Consider the following 22,075-nt stretch of genomic DNA (forward strand, 5'->3'; position numbering starts at 1 on the left):
CCCCATCATGCCCTCTTGTGCTTGCTGGTGTGAGGCTGGCTCTTTGTAGCCCTGTCTAGATGCCTCAAGTTCAGCCATCCTTCTTCCTAGGCTTCTAAGTGCTAGGACTAGAGTGTGTGCCACCATGGCAGCTCCCCTCGCTGCTGCTCCTGAAGTCCAAACAGATGTGACTCTGGGCAGCTGGGGAGACAGGGAAGGAGTTCGTGATTAGAGAAACAGTGTGTAGGGTGTGTTTGTGGTCTCCTATGTATGGGTGAATGTGCAGAGGGGGGTCTCCTATGTATGTGTGTATGGAGGGTCTCCTGTGTCCTCTTGTGTACACTGGAAATGACTTCATGTTTCCAGAGGCAGACATCTCCACCGAAGGGACAGGGACATGCTGTGAGTGGTGAGGTATGTGAGCCCAGTGTGGTGCAGAGCATCCTGTAATACCCACTCCAGCCTCAGGGTAGCCCTGGAGATTCATACAGGGAACACCCAGTAGAACAGCACTGCTTGAGCCTCACATGGGGACCAAATCCCTCTATTTCCTGGCTTACTGTCCTGATCAGTGGTCTAGACAGTGAGGCCCAGGTCCCCTTCACTGGGTTGAGCACTAGAACCTCCAGGAGAGGCAGGCCCATCTCAGACAGGCACCAGGTAGTCACTGCTCTTGGAGCAGAGGGCAGGGAATGGGGAGAAGGGCTGAGGTCAGGCTAAGCCAGCTCCCAGGAAAGGCCCCGAGATAAGCTTTCCGTCCCTGAGTGTGGCCTTCTGATGCTGGCACTCAAGTCTTCAGCTACCTCCTGATAGCCCACCAGCCTGAAACTCCCTATGAAGCTGAAGACGGATGACCTTGAATTGAGTCTCCTGTCTCAGCCTCTTTGGTGTGGTTTTACCATATACCACCAAAGCTGGCCACAGCTCTGGATTCTACATTCTGGTCTTCAGCTAGGATGAGGGGGCCCAGATATGATATGACCTTGTAATATCTTCAGGAAACCTGGAGGTAGATGGACCCCTGCCCATTCCCACCACCCCAGAGGTCAGCCTTTGGTGCATGGAATCCAAGCCAGGACAAAGCACCAGCACAGACAGGAGGAGTTTCACACTTCTCTTCAGTCCCAGGTGGATGTACACTTGGGAACGAGCCCAGCACGGTTCTGCAGGCTCCGGGAACCCGGGCTCTCAGAAGTCCGTTCCTTCTGGGCTCAAAGCAAGGATGACCCTGGCTGGCAAAGTCCTGATTTTCAGGCTTAGGCTGCAGGTAACCCTCGGTGTAGCTGGGTTACAGGGACAGCCAAGGACTCAAGCTGGGACCCCCAGGCTTGAGGGCTCACTCCCCGTTGTGCCTGGCTTTTCCAGTCATCCGACGGCGGCGCTGGGTCTTGCTGGTACGTGTGGCACTTGGAGGTTTCTTGGTGGAGTCCTGTGCCCGCCGAGGGTGTTTCCTCTTGACCTTCTTCCGACTGTGTGCGTGCAGTGTAGCTGTGAGGGAGGAGATGCTGTGGGGAGAGTGGAGGCTGGTGAGGCCAGGAGCATGGCTTCCCCTCGGGACTCAGGCAATGGTGGGGTGGGAGGCTGGGTAGTGATCTTTAGTCATGGACGAGTGTAATCATTTGACTTGTGGATTGGAAGCTGCAACAAGCTCCAAACACATGTCACACTCGGCCTGGCTGGCCCCACAAGCCTGGCAGCATCCCCTCCTGCCCTCTCCCCTCAGGCTAGGGTGGTTCCACATGCCCAGCCACTAGTGCCAGGGAGGCGTGGACCCAAGAACTACAAGCCAAAACTCACCGCTGAGAGAGCAGGGGATCTTTGGACTTCCTGGGCAAGGCTTTTGTTGGCTTTTCCAGGGATGACATCTCCTCTTCCTGGGACCCATCCTGGTCCCCTTGCTAGAGAAACAAAGGACAGGGACCATTACCGGGCATGGACAGGCACCCTGAGCAGTTCTGGTTTTCACACAGAAAGAAGTCCGTCCGACCAGTTATCTTAAAGGCCTGAGTAGGGCTCAGAGAAGGCTCTGGGCAGAAGCGCACTGTCTGTATCTGGGTTGCTTAGCCTTAATTGTCAATTTGACGCTTCCCAGATCATCTGAGAGAAGTCTCAACTGAGAAACTGCCTAGATCAAGTTGGTCTATGGGCAAGGCCTAGCCCGTGCTGAGTGTCACCCTTCCTCGGGAAGGTGGGCCTGGGCTGGATAACAAAGATAGCTGAGCATAGGCGAGTGCACAAGTGAGAGTGAACAAGCAGGACTTCTCTATGGTTTCTGCCTCAGGTTCCTGGCCTCAGGTTCCTGGGCTGAGCTTCTGCCCTGACTCCCTTCTATGATGAACTGTGACCTGGAAGTGTAAGAGGAATTAAACCTTTTCCTCCATAAGTTGTTTTTGGTTATAGTATTTGTCATACTGGCAGAAAAAGAACCTAGGACACTGTGTGAGAACCAGAATGACAAAGGACAGCCTGTTTCCAAAATTCGCCAATAGCAACATCAGCAAAATGGCAGCAAGACACACACACTGCCAGGCCCTACAGGAAGACACGCATAAAGCAGAGAAGGGCAAACCGTCAGTCAGGCGTGCCTCTTCAGATGTACACACACAACTCAGGGCAGGAACTTTTTTCAAGACAGGGGCTCAGTATGTAGCCCAGGTTGGTCTTGAACTAATGAACCCCTGCCTTCACCTCCCTCGTGTGCTTCCCGGCCTGGCCCTTGGAAATGTGAGGGATTTTGCTTTGTTGGTTTTGTGGTGATGGAGATTGGACCTGGGGTCTCATATGCTAGGCAGGTTGCAACCTCAGCCCAAAAATGTCCTTTATACTGTTAACTGCCTGGGCAGCTGGATGAAGAGAAATGTAACATCTGGAAGGAAATACAGTGGCTATGCTGAGAACAGACATCTTGTCTTATTAAAAACTGTTTTATATGGCTTGCATGCCTGTGTACAACATGCATGTTTGGTGCTTGCAGAGGCCAGAAGAGGCGTCAGATGCTCAGAACTGGAGTTATAGGTGTTTGTGAGACTACACAGCAACTGACCCTGGATCTTCTGAAGAGCAGAAAGCATTCTTATCCTCTGAGCCGTCTCTCCAGGCTCCAGACTTATGCTATTGTTTGAATACTGCAGTGTAACAATTTAAGGAACACAGGATATTCAGATTTTGTTTTATATTTGTGTGTGTGTGTGACATGCATACCAAACTGTGGGTGCAGGAGGTCAGAAAATAACCCTCCAACACATGGTGTTCCAGAGTGCTTTACCCCTAAGCTATCTTGCTGGCCTGGCATTCAGCTTGCTTGCTTTTTCTTTCTTTTTTGTTTGTTTGTTTTTGTTTTTGTTTTTTTAAAGATTTATTTATTAATTATATGTAAGTACACTGTAGCTGTCTTCAGACACTCCAGAAGAGGGCGCCAGATCTCGTTACAGATGGTTGTGAGCCACCATGTGGTTGCTGGGATTTGAACTCTGGACCTTCGGAAGAGCAGTCGGGTGCTCTTACCCACTGAGCCATCTCTCCAGCCCCTGTTTTTGTTTTTTCAAACAGGGTTTCTCTGTGTAGCCTTGGCTGTCCTGGAACTCACTCTGTAGACCAGGCTGGCCTTGAATTCAGAGACCCGCCTGCTTCTGCCTCCTGAGTGCTGGGATTAAAGGTGGGTACCACCACTGCCTAGCTTAGCATGCAGTTTTCTAAGTAACTGAGAGATGATTTAAAGGATAAGGGAAGACATTCGTAAGTTCTATGTAAATATAATACCATCATATTCAAAAGAATTGAGCATTTGTAGACCTGAAGGGACCCTGACATAGAAATTCCTGCACAAGCCACAGGTACAGCTTTAAGTGGCACAGATGTTTTGTTATTGAGAGTGTACAATCCATGCTACAAACCCACTGCCCCTGCACACGCATGCCACTGGGTACTGCTTGTCACACAAGAGTTACAGTCCCTCTAAGCCTGCTGAGCTTACTCAGTGCTCAGCACTGGGCTCAGTGCCAAGGGCCTCATCCCTGCATCCTCATGGTTACCCACCTCCATGCCCAGTCAAGGCTACCATGGCAACCCTCAACTGACAGATGAGCTGAGCCAGGTATAAGAGCTGCCTGGAGCACACTTCCTATATGAGACCCTGAGATGAACCAGCACTGAGCAGCCCTCACAAACCCACCTACCCCCAAACCTTGCTTCCCCAGGTCTGTCCTGGGACCTACCTCAGGCAGGGGCAGACCTAGCAGCCGGGCCCCTGAGAGGTCCAGGTCACTGATGGTGGTCACAGTGACTGTGTGATTGGGGTGGTCATACTGCACCGACTCTGTCTTCGCTGTCACTAGCCGCTCCAGCTCATCTGCCTCCTCTGCAAGGTGGGCACAAAGCAGTCGTCAGGCCTGGCTCAGTCCAGCCTCTTTCCTGGCCCTGGAGGGTCGGGGACTGGCACACAGCGAGCTTCTCCAGAGCCAGTCCTGCTCTCCTTGTATCTCCCCGCCTCTCCCTTTCTTCCAGCATCTACAGAGTGGCCCAGAGCCCCGCCCATGGGTAACCACAGGAGATGAACCTCTCATCCCTTTGTGCTCCTGCTTGTCCCTGCTTTGGAGGAACTTCGTGGAGACACAAGGTGTCCCATCCTTGGCTCTCTGCTCAGTCTCAGTTTACCGTATGGATTGGATGTCCTGCTCTCTGATCCGCTTGTACTTAAACCACCCTTGCCCCCACACCACCACCAAGATCTCCACAGCTAAGGAACTCACCCTCCCACCCTCACTTATTCCCACTTAGGGGACACAGAAGCCCAGGCTCACTGGATGCTCTCCACGTGAGGCCTAGATAGAGACTTACCCAGTGCTTCCTCTCTTTCTGCCAGCATCTTCAGGTACTCCTGGTGGCGCTGAAGCCCAAAGGGAAGAGGTGAAGGTGTTAACTGTTAACCTGACCAAATCTAAGATGGCCTGGGAGATGGGCCTCTGAGCATACTATGTGCTATTATCGTGATTTTGTTCACTGAGATGGGAAGACCTGCTCACTATGGGTGGTGCCATTCAGTGAAGAAAGGCAGCCAAGGGACAGCGTGCATTCATTACTCTGCTTTCTGACTGTGGGTGTGAGGGACCAGTTGCTTCAAGCTCCTGCCACCCTGACTCTCCTGCCAGGATGAACTGGGTGCTTGAACTCAGGGTCAGAGTAAACCTTTTCGCCCTTTTGCTGCCTTTTTTCAAGAGTATTTTATCACAGTCACAGAAAAAGCCACTAAAACAGAAATAAACACAGTGAGAATGGCCTTTCGGTCCACACATGCGACAGCCCTGTGTACTCCCATCGTATGAGAGCATGGTTCACGGAGCAAATTCTAGAGGAGACTCATCCCTCACACACGGATCCCCAGCGTCTCTACTCGTATATGCTGCTCCCGTCACACTCACACTGCGGTCCCATAGCTGCCTCCAGCAGACCTAGCCAAGGCTGGCCCTCCCCTGGGAGGTGAAACTCTACCCCACCCTCAACCACACCTCTTCCCGAAGCTTCTTCTGCTCTTGCTTAAGCCGCTGCTTTATCTCTTCAATGGCTGCCTTCTTGCGCTCTACCTTCCGCTTGTGGAAGCCTGTCAGGTACTCCCTGCAAGAAGGAAGCAGGGGAGAAGCCAGGGGAGTCAGGAGAAGCCAGGAGGAAAGCAGGGCTCTACAGAGCTCCATAAGCGGCCTGACTCTCTCCTACCCACCAACCCATTTTACCCTCTCACAGCCAACCTTAATTTATAGATAGGGACTCTGAGGAAGAGACTAGGATACTTATCCAAGGTCACAGACAATGCAGTCACGAGTCATTCAATGACAAAGGTACCTTATGAGAAATGAGTTGTGAGTCCTTGCTGGACCATCAGAGTGTACTTACATAATAATCTTGGGTGGTATAACCTACCACACACCTATGCTGTAAGCTATAGTCTCAGTACACTCTCCATCACTAACCAAAGGTCACCTAGTTCACCTGGCCTTCCTGCCCCTTGCTAAGTACACAAAAGGCCAGGTGGTCTGGTCGATACACAGAGCAGGTGGTCACTGTTCCCACACTGGCAAACTTTGTTTCATAGGAGTCACTTCTAGTAAGGCTTTCTAATAATGCCTTCACCCAGACCTCAAAACTCTTTCACTGAACCAACCAACACCCAGTCCTCAAGGCCACCTGACTCCTGAACCCACCCGGGTCCTGTGTGGCAGGACCTAGGAGTGCCCCCACCTTCCTGGTGCTTCCTTCTTCCTGTCTGATCTCTGCTGTTCCTGAGTTTGCTGTACTGGAAGTTAATTAAGCTTAGTACCTTATTCGAGCTAGGCAAATGGTCTAATAGATTAATTCGTTTATATTGACTTGGAGACAGGGACAAATTGTCCAAATGCCCATACCGTTCTTGAACTTTCCCGCACAGGGTTTGACTTTGCAATCCTCCTGTCTCAGCACTCCAGATGGCTAGGATTATAAATCTGCACTACCAGGCTTTGCAATTACGGTTTCCGTTGGTACACTGCACCAGGGTTTTTAACTGTAATTTTGCTACTGTTATGGATCGTAATGTAAATATCTCTTTTCCGATGGGCTTAAGGGGGTCGCGACCCACAGGTTGAGAGGCACCAGACTAGCAAGCCTTTGTCAGGGATGCTTTTAGAAGTTACTATTTTTTTAATACCTGGTTTGGGTCTCTTCCCTCCAAGGGGTAGCTATTTCCACCTTAGCCTTCTCTACAGCTGGTCTTCCACTTGTCACCTGGGCCATCTACGGTGCTATCTACGGTGACACTAAAACGCAGTTCAGCCTCTGGTCTCAGGCTTGGCTGGCACGCAGTCTGGTGCGTGAATCAATGGACATAAACCTCTCTCATCCCATCGGCTCGTCCTTCGTCAACAACGACTGGGAGCCAGCTACGGGCCGTGACAATGGACGACGCTGCACTCCGGTGGTCCAAGGCGCAGCGCTGAGAGCCGTAAACACCGAGGGAGGAGCGGACGACTCCATCCCGCGAGGTGGGGGAAAAAGGAAGGCGAACTCCAGCCACATCTAGGGGCGGGGCCGGAAGAGCCCTCCGCGTGGGCGTGCGCGCCCTGTGTCTGGCGCGCTTCCCCCGGCAGCCCGATGGGAGTCTCTTTCCACCCTGCCACTCACCGCCGTTTCTCTTCATCAAAGTTGAGAACGAGTCGGGGCCGCCGGTCGTCTCCATCTCTTTTCTTCTTCTTCTTGTTGCGGCCCATTGCTGTGAGGCTTCCGGCAGCGTGGCCGCTTCTAACTTTAAAACACTTCCGGGTGTAGCAGTTTCAGATTTCCGGTAGGGCGCGCTTCGTGGCCTTGTTCCACAGTTCCGCTGATTTGGCTCCACCTTTTAAAGGAGCCTCCCATCCTGTCTCAGCTTTGGTTCAGGTCTTCGGAACAATCCTCCCAGAATTGCTTCAGTGAGAACTAGGCTCCCGGATTCCATCATCTGTCCTGCCTCGAACAAGCGCTCAATCTGGAGTTATTTATAAATCGCTAAGAATTACTGAACTTAATTGAATTCAGATGTCAACTCTTTCATGATTGCCTTGAGCAAGAGAAACTGCCTAGATTCAAACACTGGTATTCCTTTACAAAGTATGTGACTCAAAAGCAATTGCCCCCCATTTTTTAAAAAAAGATTAAATCATAAATTATGGGCTAGGGGAGGTGGCATACATCTTTATTCCAGTACTTGAGAGGCAGAGGCAGGTGGATCAAAGTCAGCCTAGGCTACATAGTGAGTTCCAGGACAACCAGAGCAGAGCTAGACAATAAAGAGACCCTGTCTATAAATAAATAAGTAAGATTAAAAAAATACTATGCCTAAGTGAGTTTATGTCTACTGTACGAGGACCTACAAGGCCAGAAGACGGTATGAAATCCCCTGCAACTAGAGTTACAGATGGTGTGTGAGTCATGTGGGTACTGAGAACCAAACCCTGGTCCTCTATAAGACAAGTAGGCACTGTTAACCATTGAGTCATCTCTCCAGCCCCCAAATTGCCTTTTTCTTTGTGTCTCACTTTCCTATTTATAAAATAGAGATCACTGTAGTGACTTTGTAAGGCTGTAAAGAGGTGGCCCTGGAACTCTGGCATGCACTTGAAGGCTTGCTGAAATCCAAATCCAGGGTTCAGCACACTTGGCAGGGCCCCAGAATGCCCATTTCTAGAACATTCTCTGGTGACCCTGAATATTGCTCCTGCGTGCAGCAAACTGAGAGCCGTGACTGTGTGTGTCGGGTCAGAAGTGCATAACACAATATTCTCCCAGATTCAGTTGGTGCACAGGCCATATCCAGCTTTTTGCCTCAGTTTCCCCAATCATGGAAAGGAAGTTTAAAGACACACCTCCTACTAACCACAAAAGTTCGAATGCAAAGCCCTGGGTAAAATAACATTGGGCAGGGACTTTAGTGACCTTGTTGTATGACCGACTTCCCCCATTCTTGAGGCTATGTGCATTTGGTCACTCAGTCCTGTGCTGGGTGCTGCAGCAGGACCGATGCCTTTGGCTCTGAGTCAGTTATCACAATAGTCCTAAGGATGAGGTCTCTGAAGCAGGAAGCCCAGGAGGTTGCAGATCAGGATGTCTCCAACAATGTGGAGGAGAGGGAGGGGTCCTGGAGCCAATGATGATGCACGGGGTTATCAGACATAAAACAGACTCTTAGGATCCCATCCTCTTCCAGATATGAGCTCGGAGAGCCAGGAAGTTACACATATTGGATGCCTAATGGGTACCGGCACACAGAGAGGCAAGCTGTCTTGTGCTTGCCACGCATAATGGTGCACACCTTTAACCCCAGCACTCTCGAGGCAGAGGCAGGGAAATCTCTGAGTTCGAGGCCAGGCTGGACTACAGAGTAAGTTCCACGACAGCCAGGGCTACACAGAGAAATCCTGTCTCAAAAAACCAAAACCAAACGGGAGGGGGGATAGGGATTGTGCCAGTGATCAAATGTGAGCTAGATTGTCTGAGCTTTGGTGTTTGGTCTCCCTTCCCAGCTTCCTGGCCATTCCCTCAGAAGCTAATTTGTCTGCTCAGAGAGGTGGGAAGCAGGCTGTGATAATGAGCCTCACTTCCACATAGGTGTTGCACCCCATGAATGTCTGATTCCTCCCACACGGGTCTCCCACTCGGAGATTCTATGCTGGATACTGAGAAGAAGTTATCTTTAAAGTGTGGGTCTCCAAACTGGGCATGGTGACACAGCCTGTTATCCTAACAAGTAGAGACGACAGGAGGGCCAGGAGTTTGAAATCATCCTGATACACAGAAAATTGGAGTCCAGCCTGGGCTAGAGACCCTATCTAAAGAAAAGGGTTACTAGACACATGCGTCTCCGAGTGGTCACTTCTGTTCCCCTAGAACCAAGCCCTCCTACATCCTTTGTCATCTCCCTTCTGGGTAGAGGCACTGTCCTGGCCACACTGTGCCCCCTGAAGAAGCCTAGAGAGCTGAGAGCTGCCTTCCCTTCTGCTACTGGGCTGTCGCCTGCTATGCTATCCCCTCCTCTCTGTGGACTAAACAGAAGTTCTGTGGTCTGACTTAGTAAGTCAGAGCCCGCCTTTGGTCTTCAGCCCCTTCCCAGACTCCTTCCTCTTTGTGGGTCACTGGATGCCTTCTTAGCCAACGCTGTGGCCTGTGCATCCCCCACCCCCACCCCACGACCCATTTTTTTCTTTTCCTTTTCTTTTAAGATTTATTTATTTATTTATTTAATGTATATGAGTACATTGCAGCTGTCTTCACACACACCAGAAGAGAGCATTGGATCCCATTACAGATGGTTGTGAGCCACCATGTGGGAATTGAACTCAGGACCTCTGGAAGAGCAGTCAGTGCTCTAAACCGCTGAGCCATCTCTCCAGTTTCCCGTTTTTGTTTTTGTTTTTGTTTTGCAACAGAGTCTCCCTACATATCCCTGGGTGTCCTGGAACTCACTATGTAGACCAGACTGGCCTTGAACTCACAGAGCCCTGCCTGCTGAGTGAGGGATTAAAAGAGTGCACGATCAAGCTGGCAACCAGTACAATTCTTTTTTTGTTTGTTTGGGGTTTTTTTTTGTTGTTGTTGTTTTGTTTTTCGAGACAGGGTTTCTCTGTATAGCTCTGGCTGTCCTGGAACTCACTCTGTAGACCAGGCTAGCCTCGAACTCAGAAATCCATCTGCCTCTGCCTCCAAAGTGCTGGGATTAAAGGCGCGTGCCACCACTGCCCAGCTTTTTTTTTTTTAACTATTATTATTTGTAATTTATTTTATGTATATAGGTGTTTTGCCTCAGGTTGGAAGAAAGCGTTTCATCATCTGAAACTGGAGTTAGAGACAGTTGGAGATGGCTGTAAGCTGCCATGTGGGTGCTGGGAATTGAACTCTGGTCCTCTGGAAGGGCAGTCAGTGCTCTAACCACTGAGCCATCTCCCAGCCCCACCCTGTGGTGAGCCTTACAACCTCTCTGTGAGGTCATCCCTTTCTTGTTCAAGATCAAGTGCTTAGCTCGTAGGGTAACACAGGAAGACAGTCTGAGGGACATTTTCTTTGAGGCCAGCAGAGGGCGTCTCCTCCATAGCCACCCTTGGGAGCCTCAGAAAAGTGCACTGATGGGGGGTGTTTCTGTGGGAGCCCAAGGCTTGTGTATTCCATTCTCTTTGGCCTTTTCCTACGGGTAACCCTGCTTCCTGGACCCACCAGCATGAAAAGTCTTCACCCTGCTATGGATGGGAAAACTGAGGCTGGGGGCTGGGGGTGCAAGAGACCTTACCAGGAGGGTGCCAGTTTATCCTAGAAAATGAGATCTCACAGGCACCCACCTCCCAGCCTCAGGATATTATGCCCCAGATTTGAGAGTTGGAGGGAGAGCCTAGTGAGGTTTATAGCTGAAGCCTTCCAGAACCTTGGCTCAGTTCCTGCAGCTGTTTTATGGGAAGTGGGGACACTGGTGCAGATGAACAATGGTGGCCCATGAGTTGCTTGCACTGGGTGGGACAGGCTTCAGCTGAGAATAGCATCCCAAGGCAGCAGATCCTGAGCTGAGATCCGGAAGACACCTCCTCCTGGAAGCCAGGAGTAAGCCCGCAGTGGTAGGCAGGCACATCTATCTCTGCCAGCCCAGTGAGCCACCTGCCCTCTGGAAGACCTGCGTCTGGGCTCTCCCATCAGCCTTTCCACCCCACTCCTCATCTTATGTCTCTGAAGGGGCCCACTCAGAACCCCCAACCACATTACAGGGCTGTGACCTCATGCCAGATTCCCATTGTTAGGGAGGGGACCTGTCGAGTGCCACAGAGTTAGCGCCTTCTAGCCTCGTCCTCTAGCTGCCCACTGATTCCAGAAGGGTAAGCCTGCTTCCTCTGGGCTCAGCTGCTGAGGGGTCATTTTGTCCCTTAGAGACTGTTTCCTCCCTACGCATTTGCATTTGCAGGCATAAGAAGTTAGTAGTGTTAAGGACGACCAGAAGCTACCCAAATGGCACTGGTCATGACGTACCCAGAGCAGAACTTGGAGTCCTCCACCAAAATCTCATTTAACTCCACAACAACCCTCATGAGAACTGAGTATTACCCCTCATGCATAAAACGATAAACTAAGGCTCAGAGAGATCAGCTAACAAGCACAAGGCTACACAACAGCTTTTAGTCCTTGCCTATAGGAGGTCATACTATATTGCCGAGCTAGTCCTAAGTGGTCCTTTTGCTTCAGTCTCCTAAGAAGTTAGTGGTATAGGACTATAAAGCTAGCCCAGGCTGTCTCCACTATGTAGCCCAGGCTATCCAGACTGTTCTGGAACACATGCCGATGTGCCTGGTCTAGCCTCCTTAATTTCAAGTATGTGTCATCATGCCCAGTAGTTTCTGGCTTTTATTAAGACAAATGAGGTCCTGCTGTTGTTCATCCATCCACCTCCCACTGTTTTGTCCCTGTCACAGTGGGACACTGGTCCACCCTCTGTGGTCACTTAAGCCCTCTATGTGCTGGGCTCTCTTTGGCCTGGAAAGCACAAGAAGAGAGGTCACTGAGACCAAGAACACATGGAGGCATGAATGGAAGTGAAGATGGACCAGGTTGGGCGGGGCCCCTCACATAGACACACACAAACACTCTCCCATGAAGGGCTGGATTATGGGGAGCAGAGGCAGCTGCCTTTATTGAGGGCTACAGGCTGGCTGGCTTCACTCAAAGGCCACGCACTTAATCTTGAAGTCTCCATCCGCCGCCATGTAGTTGATGGCCTCCATGTTGAGGCGATTAGGGAACTTGAACTCATGTCCGTCTGGCAGCTTGATGGTCAGGTCAGCCTGGTCAAAGGTGATGCACACCTGGTGGATGGAGAAGGGCAGTGAGCTGGGCCCTGGACCAGCTCAGAGCCCCGGGGACAGCTTCTGTATAGGTGAGGTCCATTATGTTCAGAGAGGGATGCCATTCAAGGGTAATCACACAGCCGGGAATGGTCAGCCTCTGTCTCTGACCATATTGCCCAGCCCACCCAGGACCCTGCCCAGCGCCACCCACCTCTGTGATGCTCCCGGGCTGGAAGGGGAAGGCAGGTTCCCGGTGTTCGGTTCCCCAGGTCCCATCTTCCTTGCTGTTACACACAATGGTGTTGGCATCTCCATGGGCATTGAAGCGAGGATTGAAGTGCAGGCACAGGTTGTTGCTGTCTTTTCCCAGGTTCAGCACAAAGCTAGGGGGTGACAGGTGGGCTTTCAGCCATGTTGGATGGCTCTAGACCCCAGCTCACTGAGAAAATGCAACATCAGCAGCTGATGGCTATGGACATGCCATGTTGAAACTCAGGCAACAGGATTGACATGCCATGTTGAAACTCAGGCAACAGGAAGGCCAGGAACTTCGATTCTACTTCTGGCCTCACCATGTGAACTGAGCTAGACCCTGCAGATTCTCTCTGAGCCAGTTTCTTTCTTGACTGTACGGTGGTGGTGGTGGTGGTGGTGGTGGTGGTGGTGGTGTGTGCGCACTAGGGGAGCTCTCTCCCAGACATTGATAGTGGTCAACCCCTTTGGTCAAGAGGGGCGATTCTCCAGATGGTGTCCTATCTGTCTTGTGTTTCTGAGTCCCTGGTGCCGAGTACAGCGCAGGGCACACCATAGATTTTCCCTCACTGTGGAGAAGAAGAGTAAATAAGAATACGGAGTTTGGGGCTGGCGAGATGGCTCAGAGGGTAAGAACACTGACTGCTCTTTCAAAGGTCCTGAGTTCAAATCCCAGCAACCACATGGTGGCTCACAACCACCCGTAGTGAGATCTGACGCCCTCTTCTGGTGTGTCTGAAGACAGCTACAGTGTACTTATTTATAGTAATAAATAAATCTTTTAAAAAAAAAAAAAAACGGAGTTTGTTGCACGGAGCCTGGTAGTGGTGTTCACCATGGAAGAGGCGAAAGGGCTCAGGAACTTACTAACAACAGACAACAGACAGCAGGAGCTGCCTCCTTGATGGAACTGACCTCTGGCTCTCTCCCCTCCACCACTTTCCCTCTGGCTTTATTAGGAAACCCAGGCTCTTAGGGGTGTGGAATCTGAAAGTACACACTTTCAATGCCAGCTCTGGGGAGACGGAGGCATGTGGGTCTTCATGGAGGCCAGCCTGGTCAACACAGATTCCATGCTAGCCAGGGCTATAGAAGGAGACCCTGTCTTCGGAGAAGAAAAGAAAAGAAAAGAAAAAAAAAAAAAAAAGTCGAGGCCTCGTGAGCTTGGGTGACTGGTCCAAACTCACATGGCTGCTGGGTGAAAAAAAAAAAAAAAAAAAAAAAAAGGCGGTGGGGCGGTATGAATGAGGAGGAAGCTCTGGAAAAAAGATTGAGCCCCTGCAGGGCACCCTCAGGCGCAGGCACGTGGGTGACCACGCCCTCAACGCCTCTCCCCGCTCCCTCGCGCCACCCCCGACCCCCGCGGAAGGGGAGGGGGCAAGCCGGAGTCGTTGAAGCAGCAGCTGCTTTAGTTTAAGAAACTTCAGCCCGGAGAAAGGAGGCGGGAGGGAGGGGGAGACCACGGCGATGTCGACTAGACCCAGCGAGGAAGTGACTCACCCAGAAAACGCAGCATCTACAGCTGCCGGTTAACCCGCTGCGGGCTGGAGAAGGAGCGGTTCCGGCCGGCCACGCCCATCGCAACCTAAATCTGCGAACCTCAGCCCCTGCCCGCTCTATTCCTTTCTCCAATCTCACCTCTTGGCGTCCGAGGCCACCTCTCCCCGAACTTTGAGACATTCCCCAGGTTTGAGATTCAGGTTGCTGGCGACCAGACCCTGTGTAGACAAGAGCACCGAGCTGTGTTTAGGTTGGAGTTAGGAGGACACGGCTTGAGCTACCTGCATTGGGCTGGGGTGTTAGGGATGGGGTCATTCCCACCCTGGAGTACCCTGACCAGCCCTAGGGGAAGCCCGAGGTGGGATGGGATGGTCAGGATAGGGTGTAAGTTGATGGGGAACGACTTCATTCCCAGCAGGATGTCAAACTTGTGACTGTCCTACAGAACAAGCCCTAAAAGACATCAGCTTGGAGATCTGGACTTAGAGTGGAGGGGAGATGGAGTGTGACTTCCTAAATCCTCATTTTGCTGATGGAAGGTTTAGGCGACCACTAGCCTAAGGCCTTGCTTCTCTGAGATAGAGAAAACAGCCTTTGCCTCCCCAATTGGCTTCAAGGCTCTCTGCTTAGAGGCTGAGGGGCGGTATGGCGTTGTGGGACTGGGCAGCCAGAGAGTGGCAATGTGGACTTAGCACGCTAGAGAGCCCAGCACATATCTCGGCACTGCTGGGCACCTACTTGGGTGAGTGGACAGGTGTTCATTTGGGCAAGGGGTTTCTTTGACATTTGAACCCTATACCTGAGGGCTTGCCTGTCTGTGCAAATGCATGCAGTTTCCTCCGCCCAGCCCTGACCAGCCTCCACTGACCAGCCTGGAGCCTATCTCAGGCCCCGGAGTTTTTTTTTTTTTTTTTTTTTTTTTAGTTTTCAGGAGCAGAGGGTGACCAACTGAGCCCTGGCCCTGTGACTGGGGACAGCTGCAGCGGGGGAGGGGTCAGGAGACTCTAGAGTGGAGAGGCAGAGTGAACAGGGAATGGCCTTGGCCAAAATGTCCCCTGCCTCCCCTTTCCCCGGGTGGCCACACCCTTCCCACTCCCACTTCTCAGAAAACGGCAAAGCAGCAGAATACTGGACCTTGCAAGGCAGGTATGCGGCCAGAACTACGAGAAGTCCAGAACATTCTTAAGCCAGAGACGCTTAAGGTTTCAGGGGGGAACAGTGACAGCCACCCCCCATTTTACAGATGTAGCCACTGAGGACCAGAGAAAACACCTGTCCAAGGCAGCACAGCTGGAACCAGAAGCAAGTCCCCAATTGTCTACTCTTCCTGTGCCCATCTGCTTCTGCTCAATCCCCTAGACCTTGGAACAGAGGGTCCCGCACTCACGCAGGCCATGATTGAAGCGAAGAGATTCCTGAGACCTGCTCCACCAGCAGCCAGAAGACTCCACCCGAGAGACGGGCCCCAGGCCCGCTCCAACCTTTTTAACTGGATCAGACCCGGTGAGTCCCGCCCCTCCCCGGGAGTTCAGCCAATTGCATGTCAGGACAAGGATGGGGGCCACCAGAAGTGGAGTCTATGGATTATAAAGTCAATTTTGGAGCAGAGGTGACCAGTCAGAGAGGAGACCCCCCCCAGTAGCCCCTCCCTCAGGGTCCTGGCGCCGCCTCTTATTCTTCTCCATCCCTCTTCCCACTAAAAAAAAGATTTGTGCTGTGGCAGAGATTGGGGGAGCCAGTGGAAAATAGTTTAAGGATGAGTTAAACCCAAGAGTTGGCGGGATAGGGCCTGGGGCCAGCAGGGAGAAAGCCCCTAGGTCCCAGAGCAGCTGGTGGGGGAGGGGGATGTGTGTATAGACGCCTGCAGAGAATTAGAGCAAGGCTCTCTGAAGAGGCTGCCTCCTGGCAGGCCAGGGTGTGGCTCTCGCTGTGACTCCCACTGTGGGCTTCTGCGGGAGGACTGAGGAGGACCACAAAGTTCAGGCCCCACCAGGGCTTTCCCCGGAAGCAGAGGACTGTGGCTACGGCTCAGTGCAGCTCCTAGGGCTAAAGAAAGCCTGGGCTGGGCGCCAGGCCTGAGGCTGGTGTCCTTGGCTCATACCTTGGACTTCACCCCACTGCAGGGCCTGCAGAGAGTTCTGAGTGCCTTGGCTGTGACATCCCTGGGGCCTGAGAGGCAGGCCTCGGGGCAGCCCAGGGTGTGCCAGATCTGCCCCCTTGGTCTCATTTCCACTTTTAGAGAAGAGACTTGGCCATCCCTTCCCATTCATTTAGCAGTTATTTTCCTGAGCCCCTACTGTGTGTCTAGCTCCGTGCTGGCCTCAGAGGGCACAAAGATGAGCCCCTCCCAGGCCCTGCTAACAGAATTCACGGTTTGGATAGAATGTGACTGTGCGCTGAATTAAGAAATAACACCGCACTGGCACTGGGCAGGGCAGACACTCACCATGGTGGGGTAGAGACTGACATATGAAGCAAGGGTTTGAAAGGACCCAGCATTCCAACTGGGCAAAGGCTTGGAGATGAGAAGCCCGTGCCTGGGGAACGAGCTGCTTACCGTGTAGGAGAAAGCTGGGCGGTAAGGATCATGAAGGGTCTCCTGGGCCAGGTAAAGGGTTTCAGTGTCTTTTACCTGAGGGTCTTGGGGAGCTACAGAGGGTCATGGGATGACATGAGAGACTTAGGGAGGTTCACTGAGCAGAGCGGAGGGTGTGATAATACAGGCACTTCAAAGCTGCTCTTGCCAAAAAGCCTGGATTCCTCCCGTGCCCTGGAAGGTTACTGAAAGGGTGAGTCTGCCCTCTCCGCCTTTGTCTTTGTATCTCTGTCTCCTTTCCTTTGGCCAGGCTCTCCCTCCGCCTTCCTGACCTGACCTTCTAAGCCAAAGGCACAAAGACTAGTCACTGTCTCAAAAATGCCGAGCCAAGCCTTGCAGGACAACCCCTCCCCCACCGGAGTGTTCCCGAGGCAACTGCACACCCGGGAGAAGGAGTGACCCTCTCCCTAGAACTTACACATCCCCTTAAGCAATATGACTTCTTTAAGCCATCGTACAGAGCCAGTCAGTTGGCCCAGGTATGCATACCTCTTGCTATCTGTGCCGATTCTTCCAGTATTTAAGCTTAAACTACATGGTGGCTCATGCCTGTAACATCAGCACTTGGGAAGCTGAGACAGGAGGATTAGGAATTCTCATCTGCTACATGAGACCCTGGCTAAAAAAAAAAAAAAAAAAAAAAACTAAGAAAAACAAAAAACAAAAAACCCCAAACAAAACAAAACAAAACAAAACAAAACAAAACGGGCAGTGGTGGCGCACGCCTTTAATCCCAGCACTTGGGAGGCAGAGGCAAGTGGATTTCTGAGTTCGAGGCCAGCCTAGTCTACAGAGTGAGTTCCAGGACAGCCAGGGCTACACAGAGAAACCCTGTCTTGGAAAACAAAAACAAAACAAAAACAAAAACAAAAACAAATTAGCAGCTAGCCAGGCAGTGGTGGTACACACCTCTGACCCCAGCATTCAGGATGTAGACAGAGGCAGCCTGGCTTACAGATTGAAGTTCCAGGATAGTCAGGACTACAGAGAGAAACCCTGTCTTAAAAACCAAACCAAGCACTCAGGAGGCAGAGGCAGGCGGATTTCTGAGTTTGAGGCCAGCTTGGTCTACAAAGTGAGTTCCAGGAAAAAAAACCAAGCCAAACCAAACCAAACCAAACCAAACCAAACCAACCAAATAACCAAACAAAAATTAGCAGCTAAAACAGCCACAACAGCCTCTCCAAAAGCCAACACACATCAGTACCCCAAAACAGACTTGGGGTTACTGAGACTCTTGATCTGTTCCCTTTCCCAGTGTGGCCACATTGAATAAATCCTTCTGTGTTTGTTACCTGTTGTCCCCTTAGCCTCTTTTTAGGCAGGAGTCTTACGCAGTACAGCCCGGCCTCAAGCTTGCTGGGCTAAGGATGACCTTAAACCTCTGACCCTCCTGCTCCTGCCTCTCAAGTTCTGGGATTTCAGGCCTGTGACAACTGACTTGTTGGGGATTGAACCAGACCTTCACTCACACTAAGTGAGCATTCTGCCAACTGGTTATCTCTTTAATTGGTGTAGAGGCCCAGCTCCATTGGTTGACTGGGCAGAGGCCCAGCTCCATTGGTTGGCTGGGCAGAGGCCCAGCTCCATTGGTTGGCTGCCAGAGCCCCCTCTCCTACCCTAAAATCTCTGCTTAGTTAGAGGGGTATTGGGCTCACGCTGGGAATCAGGTGTGGGGCAACAGGGGGTCCATGTAGCCGTTCCCCTTCCGAAGCGAAGCTGCCATCTCAGAAGAGTCGTGAGTTGCATCTGGAGGCCAGGCCAGCAATCCTCTTGCCCTACCCAGCCTCTCCCTCCCAGGCTCATCTCTAGCTCCTCCCTCCAGATGTGGAAAGCCCACCCAGGATGTGAGGAGAGGGAAACCCGCAGGGCACAGGGGAGATGCTATCACATCTGGAGTGAGGTTGGCCTGCCCCATCATCTCCAGCCCCGCCCTCAAGTCACCACCAGAGAACCCAACCGCAGCAGCAGCTTCAATCTTTCCTCTGAGGCCTCCCCAGACTTCAGTTACAGGGCGGGACTGTTGGGGCCCTGGCCGGTTAGTTCCTCTACTATTCCAACTGTGTGCGCCCCTCTCCCACATCAGGTACAGGGCAAAAACATCAGGCAGAGTTCCAGGTAGAGGACCAGAGATGAGGCAGTCAATTGCCAGGCAAATCCACGGGCTGGGAGCTCAGGGCTCCAGGAGCTGTTCCTGCCAGGTCATGACTGGAATAGAAGACCTACACCAGGAAGTGTGTGTGTGTGTGTACTTCTCTGAAGGCGCTGTCTGAGCAGGCTGGCCATGGAAGAGCATGGTATAAGGACCAGTCTCCTGACCATGGCCTGGAGATTCTGGTTTATGCTTCCAACCCTGTTTACTTGTTTATTCATTTTCTCCATTTGCAACTGTATGTGTGAAGTCCTGCTTTCCTTCCTGAGGATCACGTAAGGTGGGACTCAGGGGTGTGGCTCTTCATAGGTGTCCTTTGCCTTGAGACAGTCCTGCTCTGTAGCCCAGGCTGGTCTGGAGTTCGAAGCAGTCCTGCCTGGGATAACAGGTATGAGTTCACCATACCTAGCTGAGCTCAGGTTTTACAGTCTCCTTGTCGCCTCTTCCAAGGTTACCTTCCCTGGTGTCTGGCAGACCCTCTTCTGGTCCTCTCCCACCCGAGCTGTGGTATGGATTTGCCAGATGCCAATAGCCCGTGTAACAGGCACTATGGTTTTTAAGGCAGGGTTGTCAGAAATAAGGTCCTTTCCTTACCCCACACCCACAAAGTGCTCAGGGCCTCCTGGTGGTGGCACCCACTTATCTATCAGGCCCAGTGCCCGGCGCCTTGCTTTCAAAGCCTATCTCATTTGAGCATATCAGTCTCTGCCCAGCTGGTGAATAGCCACTGTGGTCAGATCCCAAACAGAGGCAGGATGGGGAACAGAGACGAGCATGGATTTGGGGGGCAGGGTGTAGCCCTGGGCGTTGGTTATTCTGAATAATGTCCACATTCTAGAAGGTAGCAGTATGTCGATCATTTCAGGGTGAATTGAGGATTACAGGTATTGAGGTATGCCTCTTTCCTTCCTTGTTTCCTAAGGCCAAAGGTGGGGCCCCTGAGGATTCGCCCTCAGGCTCCCACAGTAGCCATCGGAGTCCTCTGGAATTCTGTTCAGAAGCCCAGCCCTTGGATCTGGCCTTAGCTTTTCCATACAGGTCCCAGCCAGCAAGGTCCTTCCTGGCCCTCCAACTCCTACCCCTCCCTGACAGTCTGTACAGCTTGCAGCCAGCCCTGGGAGGGAGCCACGGAGCTCATGGGTGCCATGCACAGCACCCACCAAGCTGCCTCCAACACAGAGTCCTTGAAGTCAGAGCAGGGAGGGACCCCAGAGATGCCATGGCTGGCCTGCTCCCCCATATCTTCTGATGCACTTTAAGGATGTGGAAACCAGAGAGGGAGGGTACTTGGCTGTGCTCTCTTAGGGAGCTGGGGCTGAGGAGAGCCTTTTAGGAAGGGTAGAAGGGCAGCTTTGACCTCCCCCACTTGGCTGTTGTGCTGTCTTGAAAATTCTAAACAGCTCAGTCCGTTGCTTTTGAATTCAGCCTCAATCAGCTTTTCTGGATATCTGGCAGAATGCAGCTAGGTCCTTGGCTAGAGTATGACACAAGGTCCTGATGGAGTCCACAGAGTCCTCTGAAAACCTCATAAGCACGGTACTCACTGCTCACCCTTCTCTGCATCTTGGCCTCCCAAACTCTCACCGGAATGGCCCATGGTGCTCTGCTTATAGTATCTGAGCCTCTCTAGCCAGCAGCTCTGGGCTCTTCCATTGTTACTCCTAGAAACCAGCTCAGAAGGCCTATTGAACTTCACGCACAGGCTCCTCACAACAGCGGCCTCTCTTCCGACAGCAATTTTCTCTACTGATTCCAGTTGCTGTGACTACTTGGTAAGTAACCAAAGGAAGGAAGGAAGGGAGTATTTCGGCTCACAGTTCTAAGGGAAACAGTCCGTTGCGGTGAGGAAGACATGGTGGCAGAAATGTGGGAGAGGTGGTCACACTGTGCTTGGCACCAGCAAGCAAGCAGAGATGAAGATGAATGCCAGCCCCAGCCCATATTCTTTCTTCACTGTTCCAGCCTGGGTCCCCAGCCTGTGGGATGCCACCGCCCACTTTCAGGGCTGGCTTTCCTTTAGTTAAAACATCAGCATAGACATGCTCAAGGCCTGTCTCCTCCCCAGCACCCACTCAGGGTGGCTCACAACCTCCTGTAACTCCAGTTCCAGGGAGGTCCAGTACCGTTTTCTCACTTCCACGGGCATCAGGCATGCACATCATGCAAATATATACATGCAAGCAAATGCTTATAAACTTTGGTCGTTTCTTTTTTAAAAAGCAAAATTAATGCAATGCTGAAATGAATGTCTACTGTGTTGAAGCTCAAAGGAAATATTAACTGGACTAGCCTCAAGCCTTCTGTTACTTTTGAATGACTTTGAAGATTGGGCTTTTCCTTCCTTTTCTTTCTTTCAGATTTATTTATTTTATGTATATGAGTAAGTACATCGTTGCTCTCTTCAGACACACCGGAAGGGGGCATTGGATCCCATTACAGATGGCTGTGAGCCACCCTGTGGTTGCTGGGATTTGAACTCAGGACCTCTGGAAGAGCAGTCAGTGCTCTTAACCACTGAACCACCTCTCCAGCCCTGGGCTTTTCTTCCTCTGAATTTCCAGTAAACACGATTATAAAGATGCCCATGCTGGACTTCCCTGGGTTTTACATCACTCTCTGCTTGGGACTTCATAGATGACTGGTTTTTGTTTGTTTTTGAGACAGTTTCTTTGTGTAGTTCTGGCTGTACTGGAACTCAGAGAAATCCACCTGCCTCTGCCTCCCGAGTGCTGGGATTAAAGGCATGCGCCACCATGCCCGGCTGCTACAGGTGGTTTTGAGCTGCCAATCTGAGGGCAAGAGTAGGCTGTGCTCTTAACTGGGCCTCTCTCGTGGCTTTGTTGAGACAGGGCCCTGCACTTCACATTGAAGGATGAAGACTGCTGTAGGTCACCGCCCTGTGGAATGCTGTGTCCTGTGATGTGTGTGAAATGTATCCTACGCGGCAGAGAAGTAAATGGATTGCGCCTATTCTGATAAATTGCCTCGATAGAGGTGCGGGAGAGGGAGGGAGTCGGGGATGAATCACCCTTTTTCAGAAATTGCAGCCTGAGAGATTTTTAAGGAGTGCATAATGGCACGTTATCTAAAACTTGAGGGAGATGGCGAGACGGCCTGAGGTTAGGAAGCTCATGCGAGTCCTCCATCCTACGCTCTCCAGAGGGCTGCAGCATTCTGGGCAAATGTCTATCTACAGTTCAAAGGAAATATAAGCTGTCAGTTCTGGTCTGAGTCACATCACATTTCTTCTTTCAGTTCGGTGCTGGTACCTGAGGCACA

At 51.7% G+C, this 22,075-nt stretch overlaps 2 protein-coding genes and 1 long non-coding RNA gene across 7 annotated transcripts; 1 reads left to right on the plus strand and 2 right to left on the minus strand.

Annotated features, from left to right (window-relative positions):
* Positions 1-1,080: 1,080 nt before the first annotated feature.
* Nol12 (nucleolar protein 12) lies at positions 1,081-7,262 on the minus strand. Of its 4 annotated transcripts, none has more exons than XM_085831592.1 (6): positions 7,129-7,262; positions 5,484-5,589; positions 4,816-4,864; positions 4,194-4,336; positions 1,777-1,877; positions 1,081-1,467 (listed from the first exon to the last, which is right to left on the minus strand). In XM_085831592.1, exons 1-6 carry the CDS (start codon positions 7,212-7,214, stop codon positions 1,236-1,238), a joined length of 717 nt encoding a protein of 238 aa, XP_085687718.1. In that variant the 5' UTR covers positions 7,215-7,262; the 3' UTR covers positions 1,081-1,235. The 4 variants fall into 4 exon arrangements, with proteins under 4 accessions (XP_085687718.1, XP_021039335.1, XP_021039336.1 ...); XM_021183676.2 differs by having other exon boundaries at positions 1,081-1,484; XM_021183677.3 differs by lacking the exon at positions 7,129-7,262 and adding an exon at positions 6,656-7,064 and having other exon boundaries at positions 1,081-1,484.
* Positions 7,263-12,115: 4,853 nt separating this feature from the next.
* Positions 12,116-15,608, minus strand: Lgals1 (galectin 1). Its single transcript, XM_021183260.3, has 4 exons — positions 15,436-15,608; positions 14,187-14,266; positions 12,508-12,679; positions 12,116-12,314 (listed from the first exon to the last, which is right to left on the minus strand). The coding sequence occupies exons 1-4, from the start codon at positions 15,442-15,444 to the stop codon at positions 12,168-12,170; spliced, it is 408 nt and encodes a 135-aa protein (XP_021038919.1). The 5' UTR covers positions 15,445-15,608; the 3' UTR covers positions 12,116-12,167.
* On the plus strand, positions 14,281-22,031 carry LOC110310369 (uncharacterized). 2 transcript variants are annotated; one of them, XR_002379835.3, is made up of 4 exons: positions 14,281-15,194; positions 15,292-15,551; positions 20,462-20,568; positions 21,642-22,031. It is a non-coding gene; the product is annotated as an uncharacterized LOC110310369 (long non-coding RNA). The 2 variants fall into 2 exon arrangements; XR_002379834.3 differs by having other exon boundaries at positions 21,646-22,031.
* Positions 22,032-22,075: the final 44 nt, after the last annotated feature.

The sequence above is a fragment of the Mus caroli genome, unplaced genomic scaffold (assembly GCF_978045245.1).
Source record: "Mus caroli unplaced genomic scaffold, Mus_caroli_1 scaffold_16, whole genome shotgun sequence".
In the NCBI taxonomy this organism is placed as follows: domain Eukaryota; kingdom Metazoa; phylum Chordata; class Mammalia; order Rodentia; family Muridae; genus Mus; species Mus caroli.

What these genes read in the sequence shown, in the direction of transcription:
- Nol12 (XM_085831592.1), bottom strand. Translation starts at nt 7,214, where the DNA reads ATGGGCCGCAACAAGAAGAAGAAGAAAAGAGATGGAGACGACCGGCGG. An exon ending in AGAAGAAGCTTCGGGAAGAG is followed by an intron (nt 4,865 to 5,483) that starts GTGTGGTTGAGG and finishes TTTGGGCTTCAG; the next exon opens with CGCCACCAGGAGTACCTGAA. An exon ending in AGAAAGAGAGGAAGCACTGG is followed by an intron (nt 4,337 to 4,815) that starts GTAAGTCTCTAT and finishes CCCACCTTGCAG; the next exon opens with AGGAGGCAGATGAGCTGGAG.
- Lgals1 (XM_021183260.3), bottom strand. An exon ending in GTGGCCTCGGACGCCAAGAG is followed by an intron (nt 12,680 to 14,186) that starts GTGAGATTGGAG and finishes GTCACCCCCTAG; the next exon opens with CTTTGTGCTGAACCTGGGAA. An exon ending in AGCCCGGGAGCATCACAGAG is followed by an intron (nt 12,315 to 12,507) that starts GTGGGTGGCGCT and finishes TCCATCCACCAG; the next exon opens with GTGTGCATCACCTTTGACCA.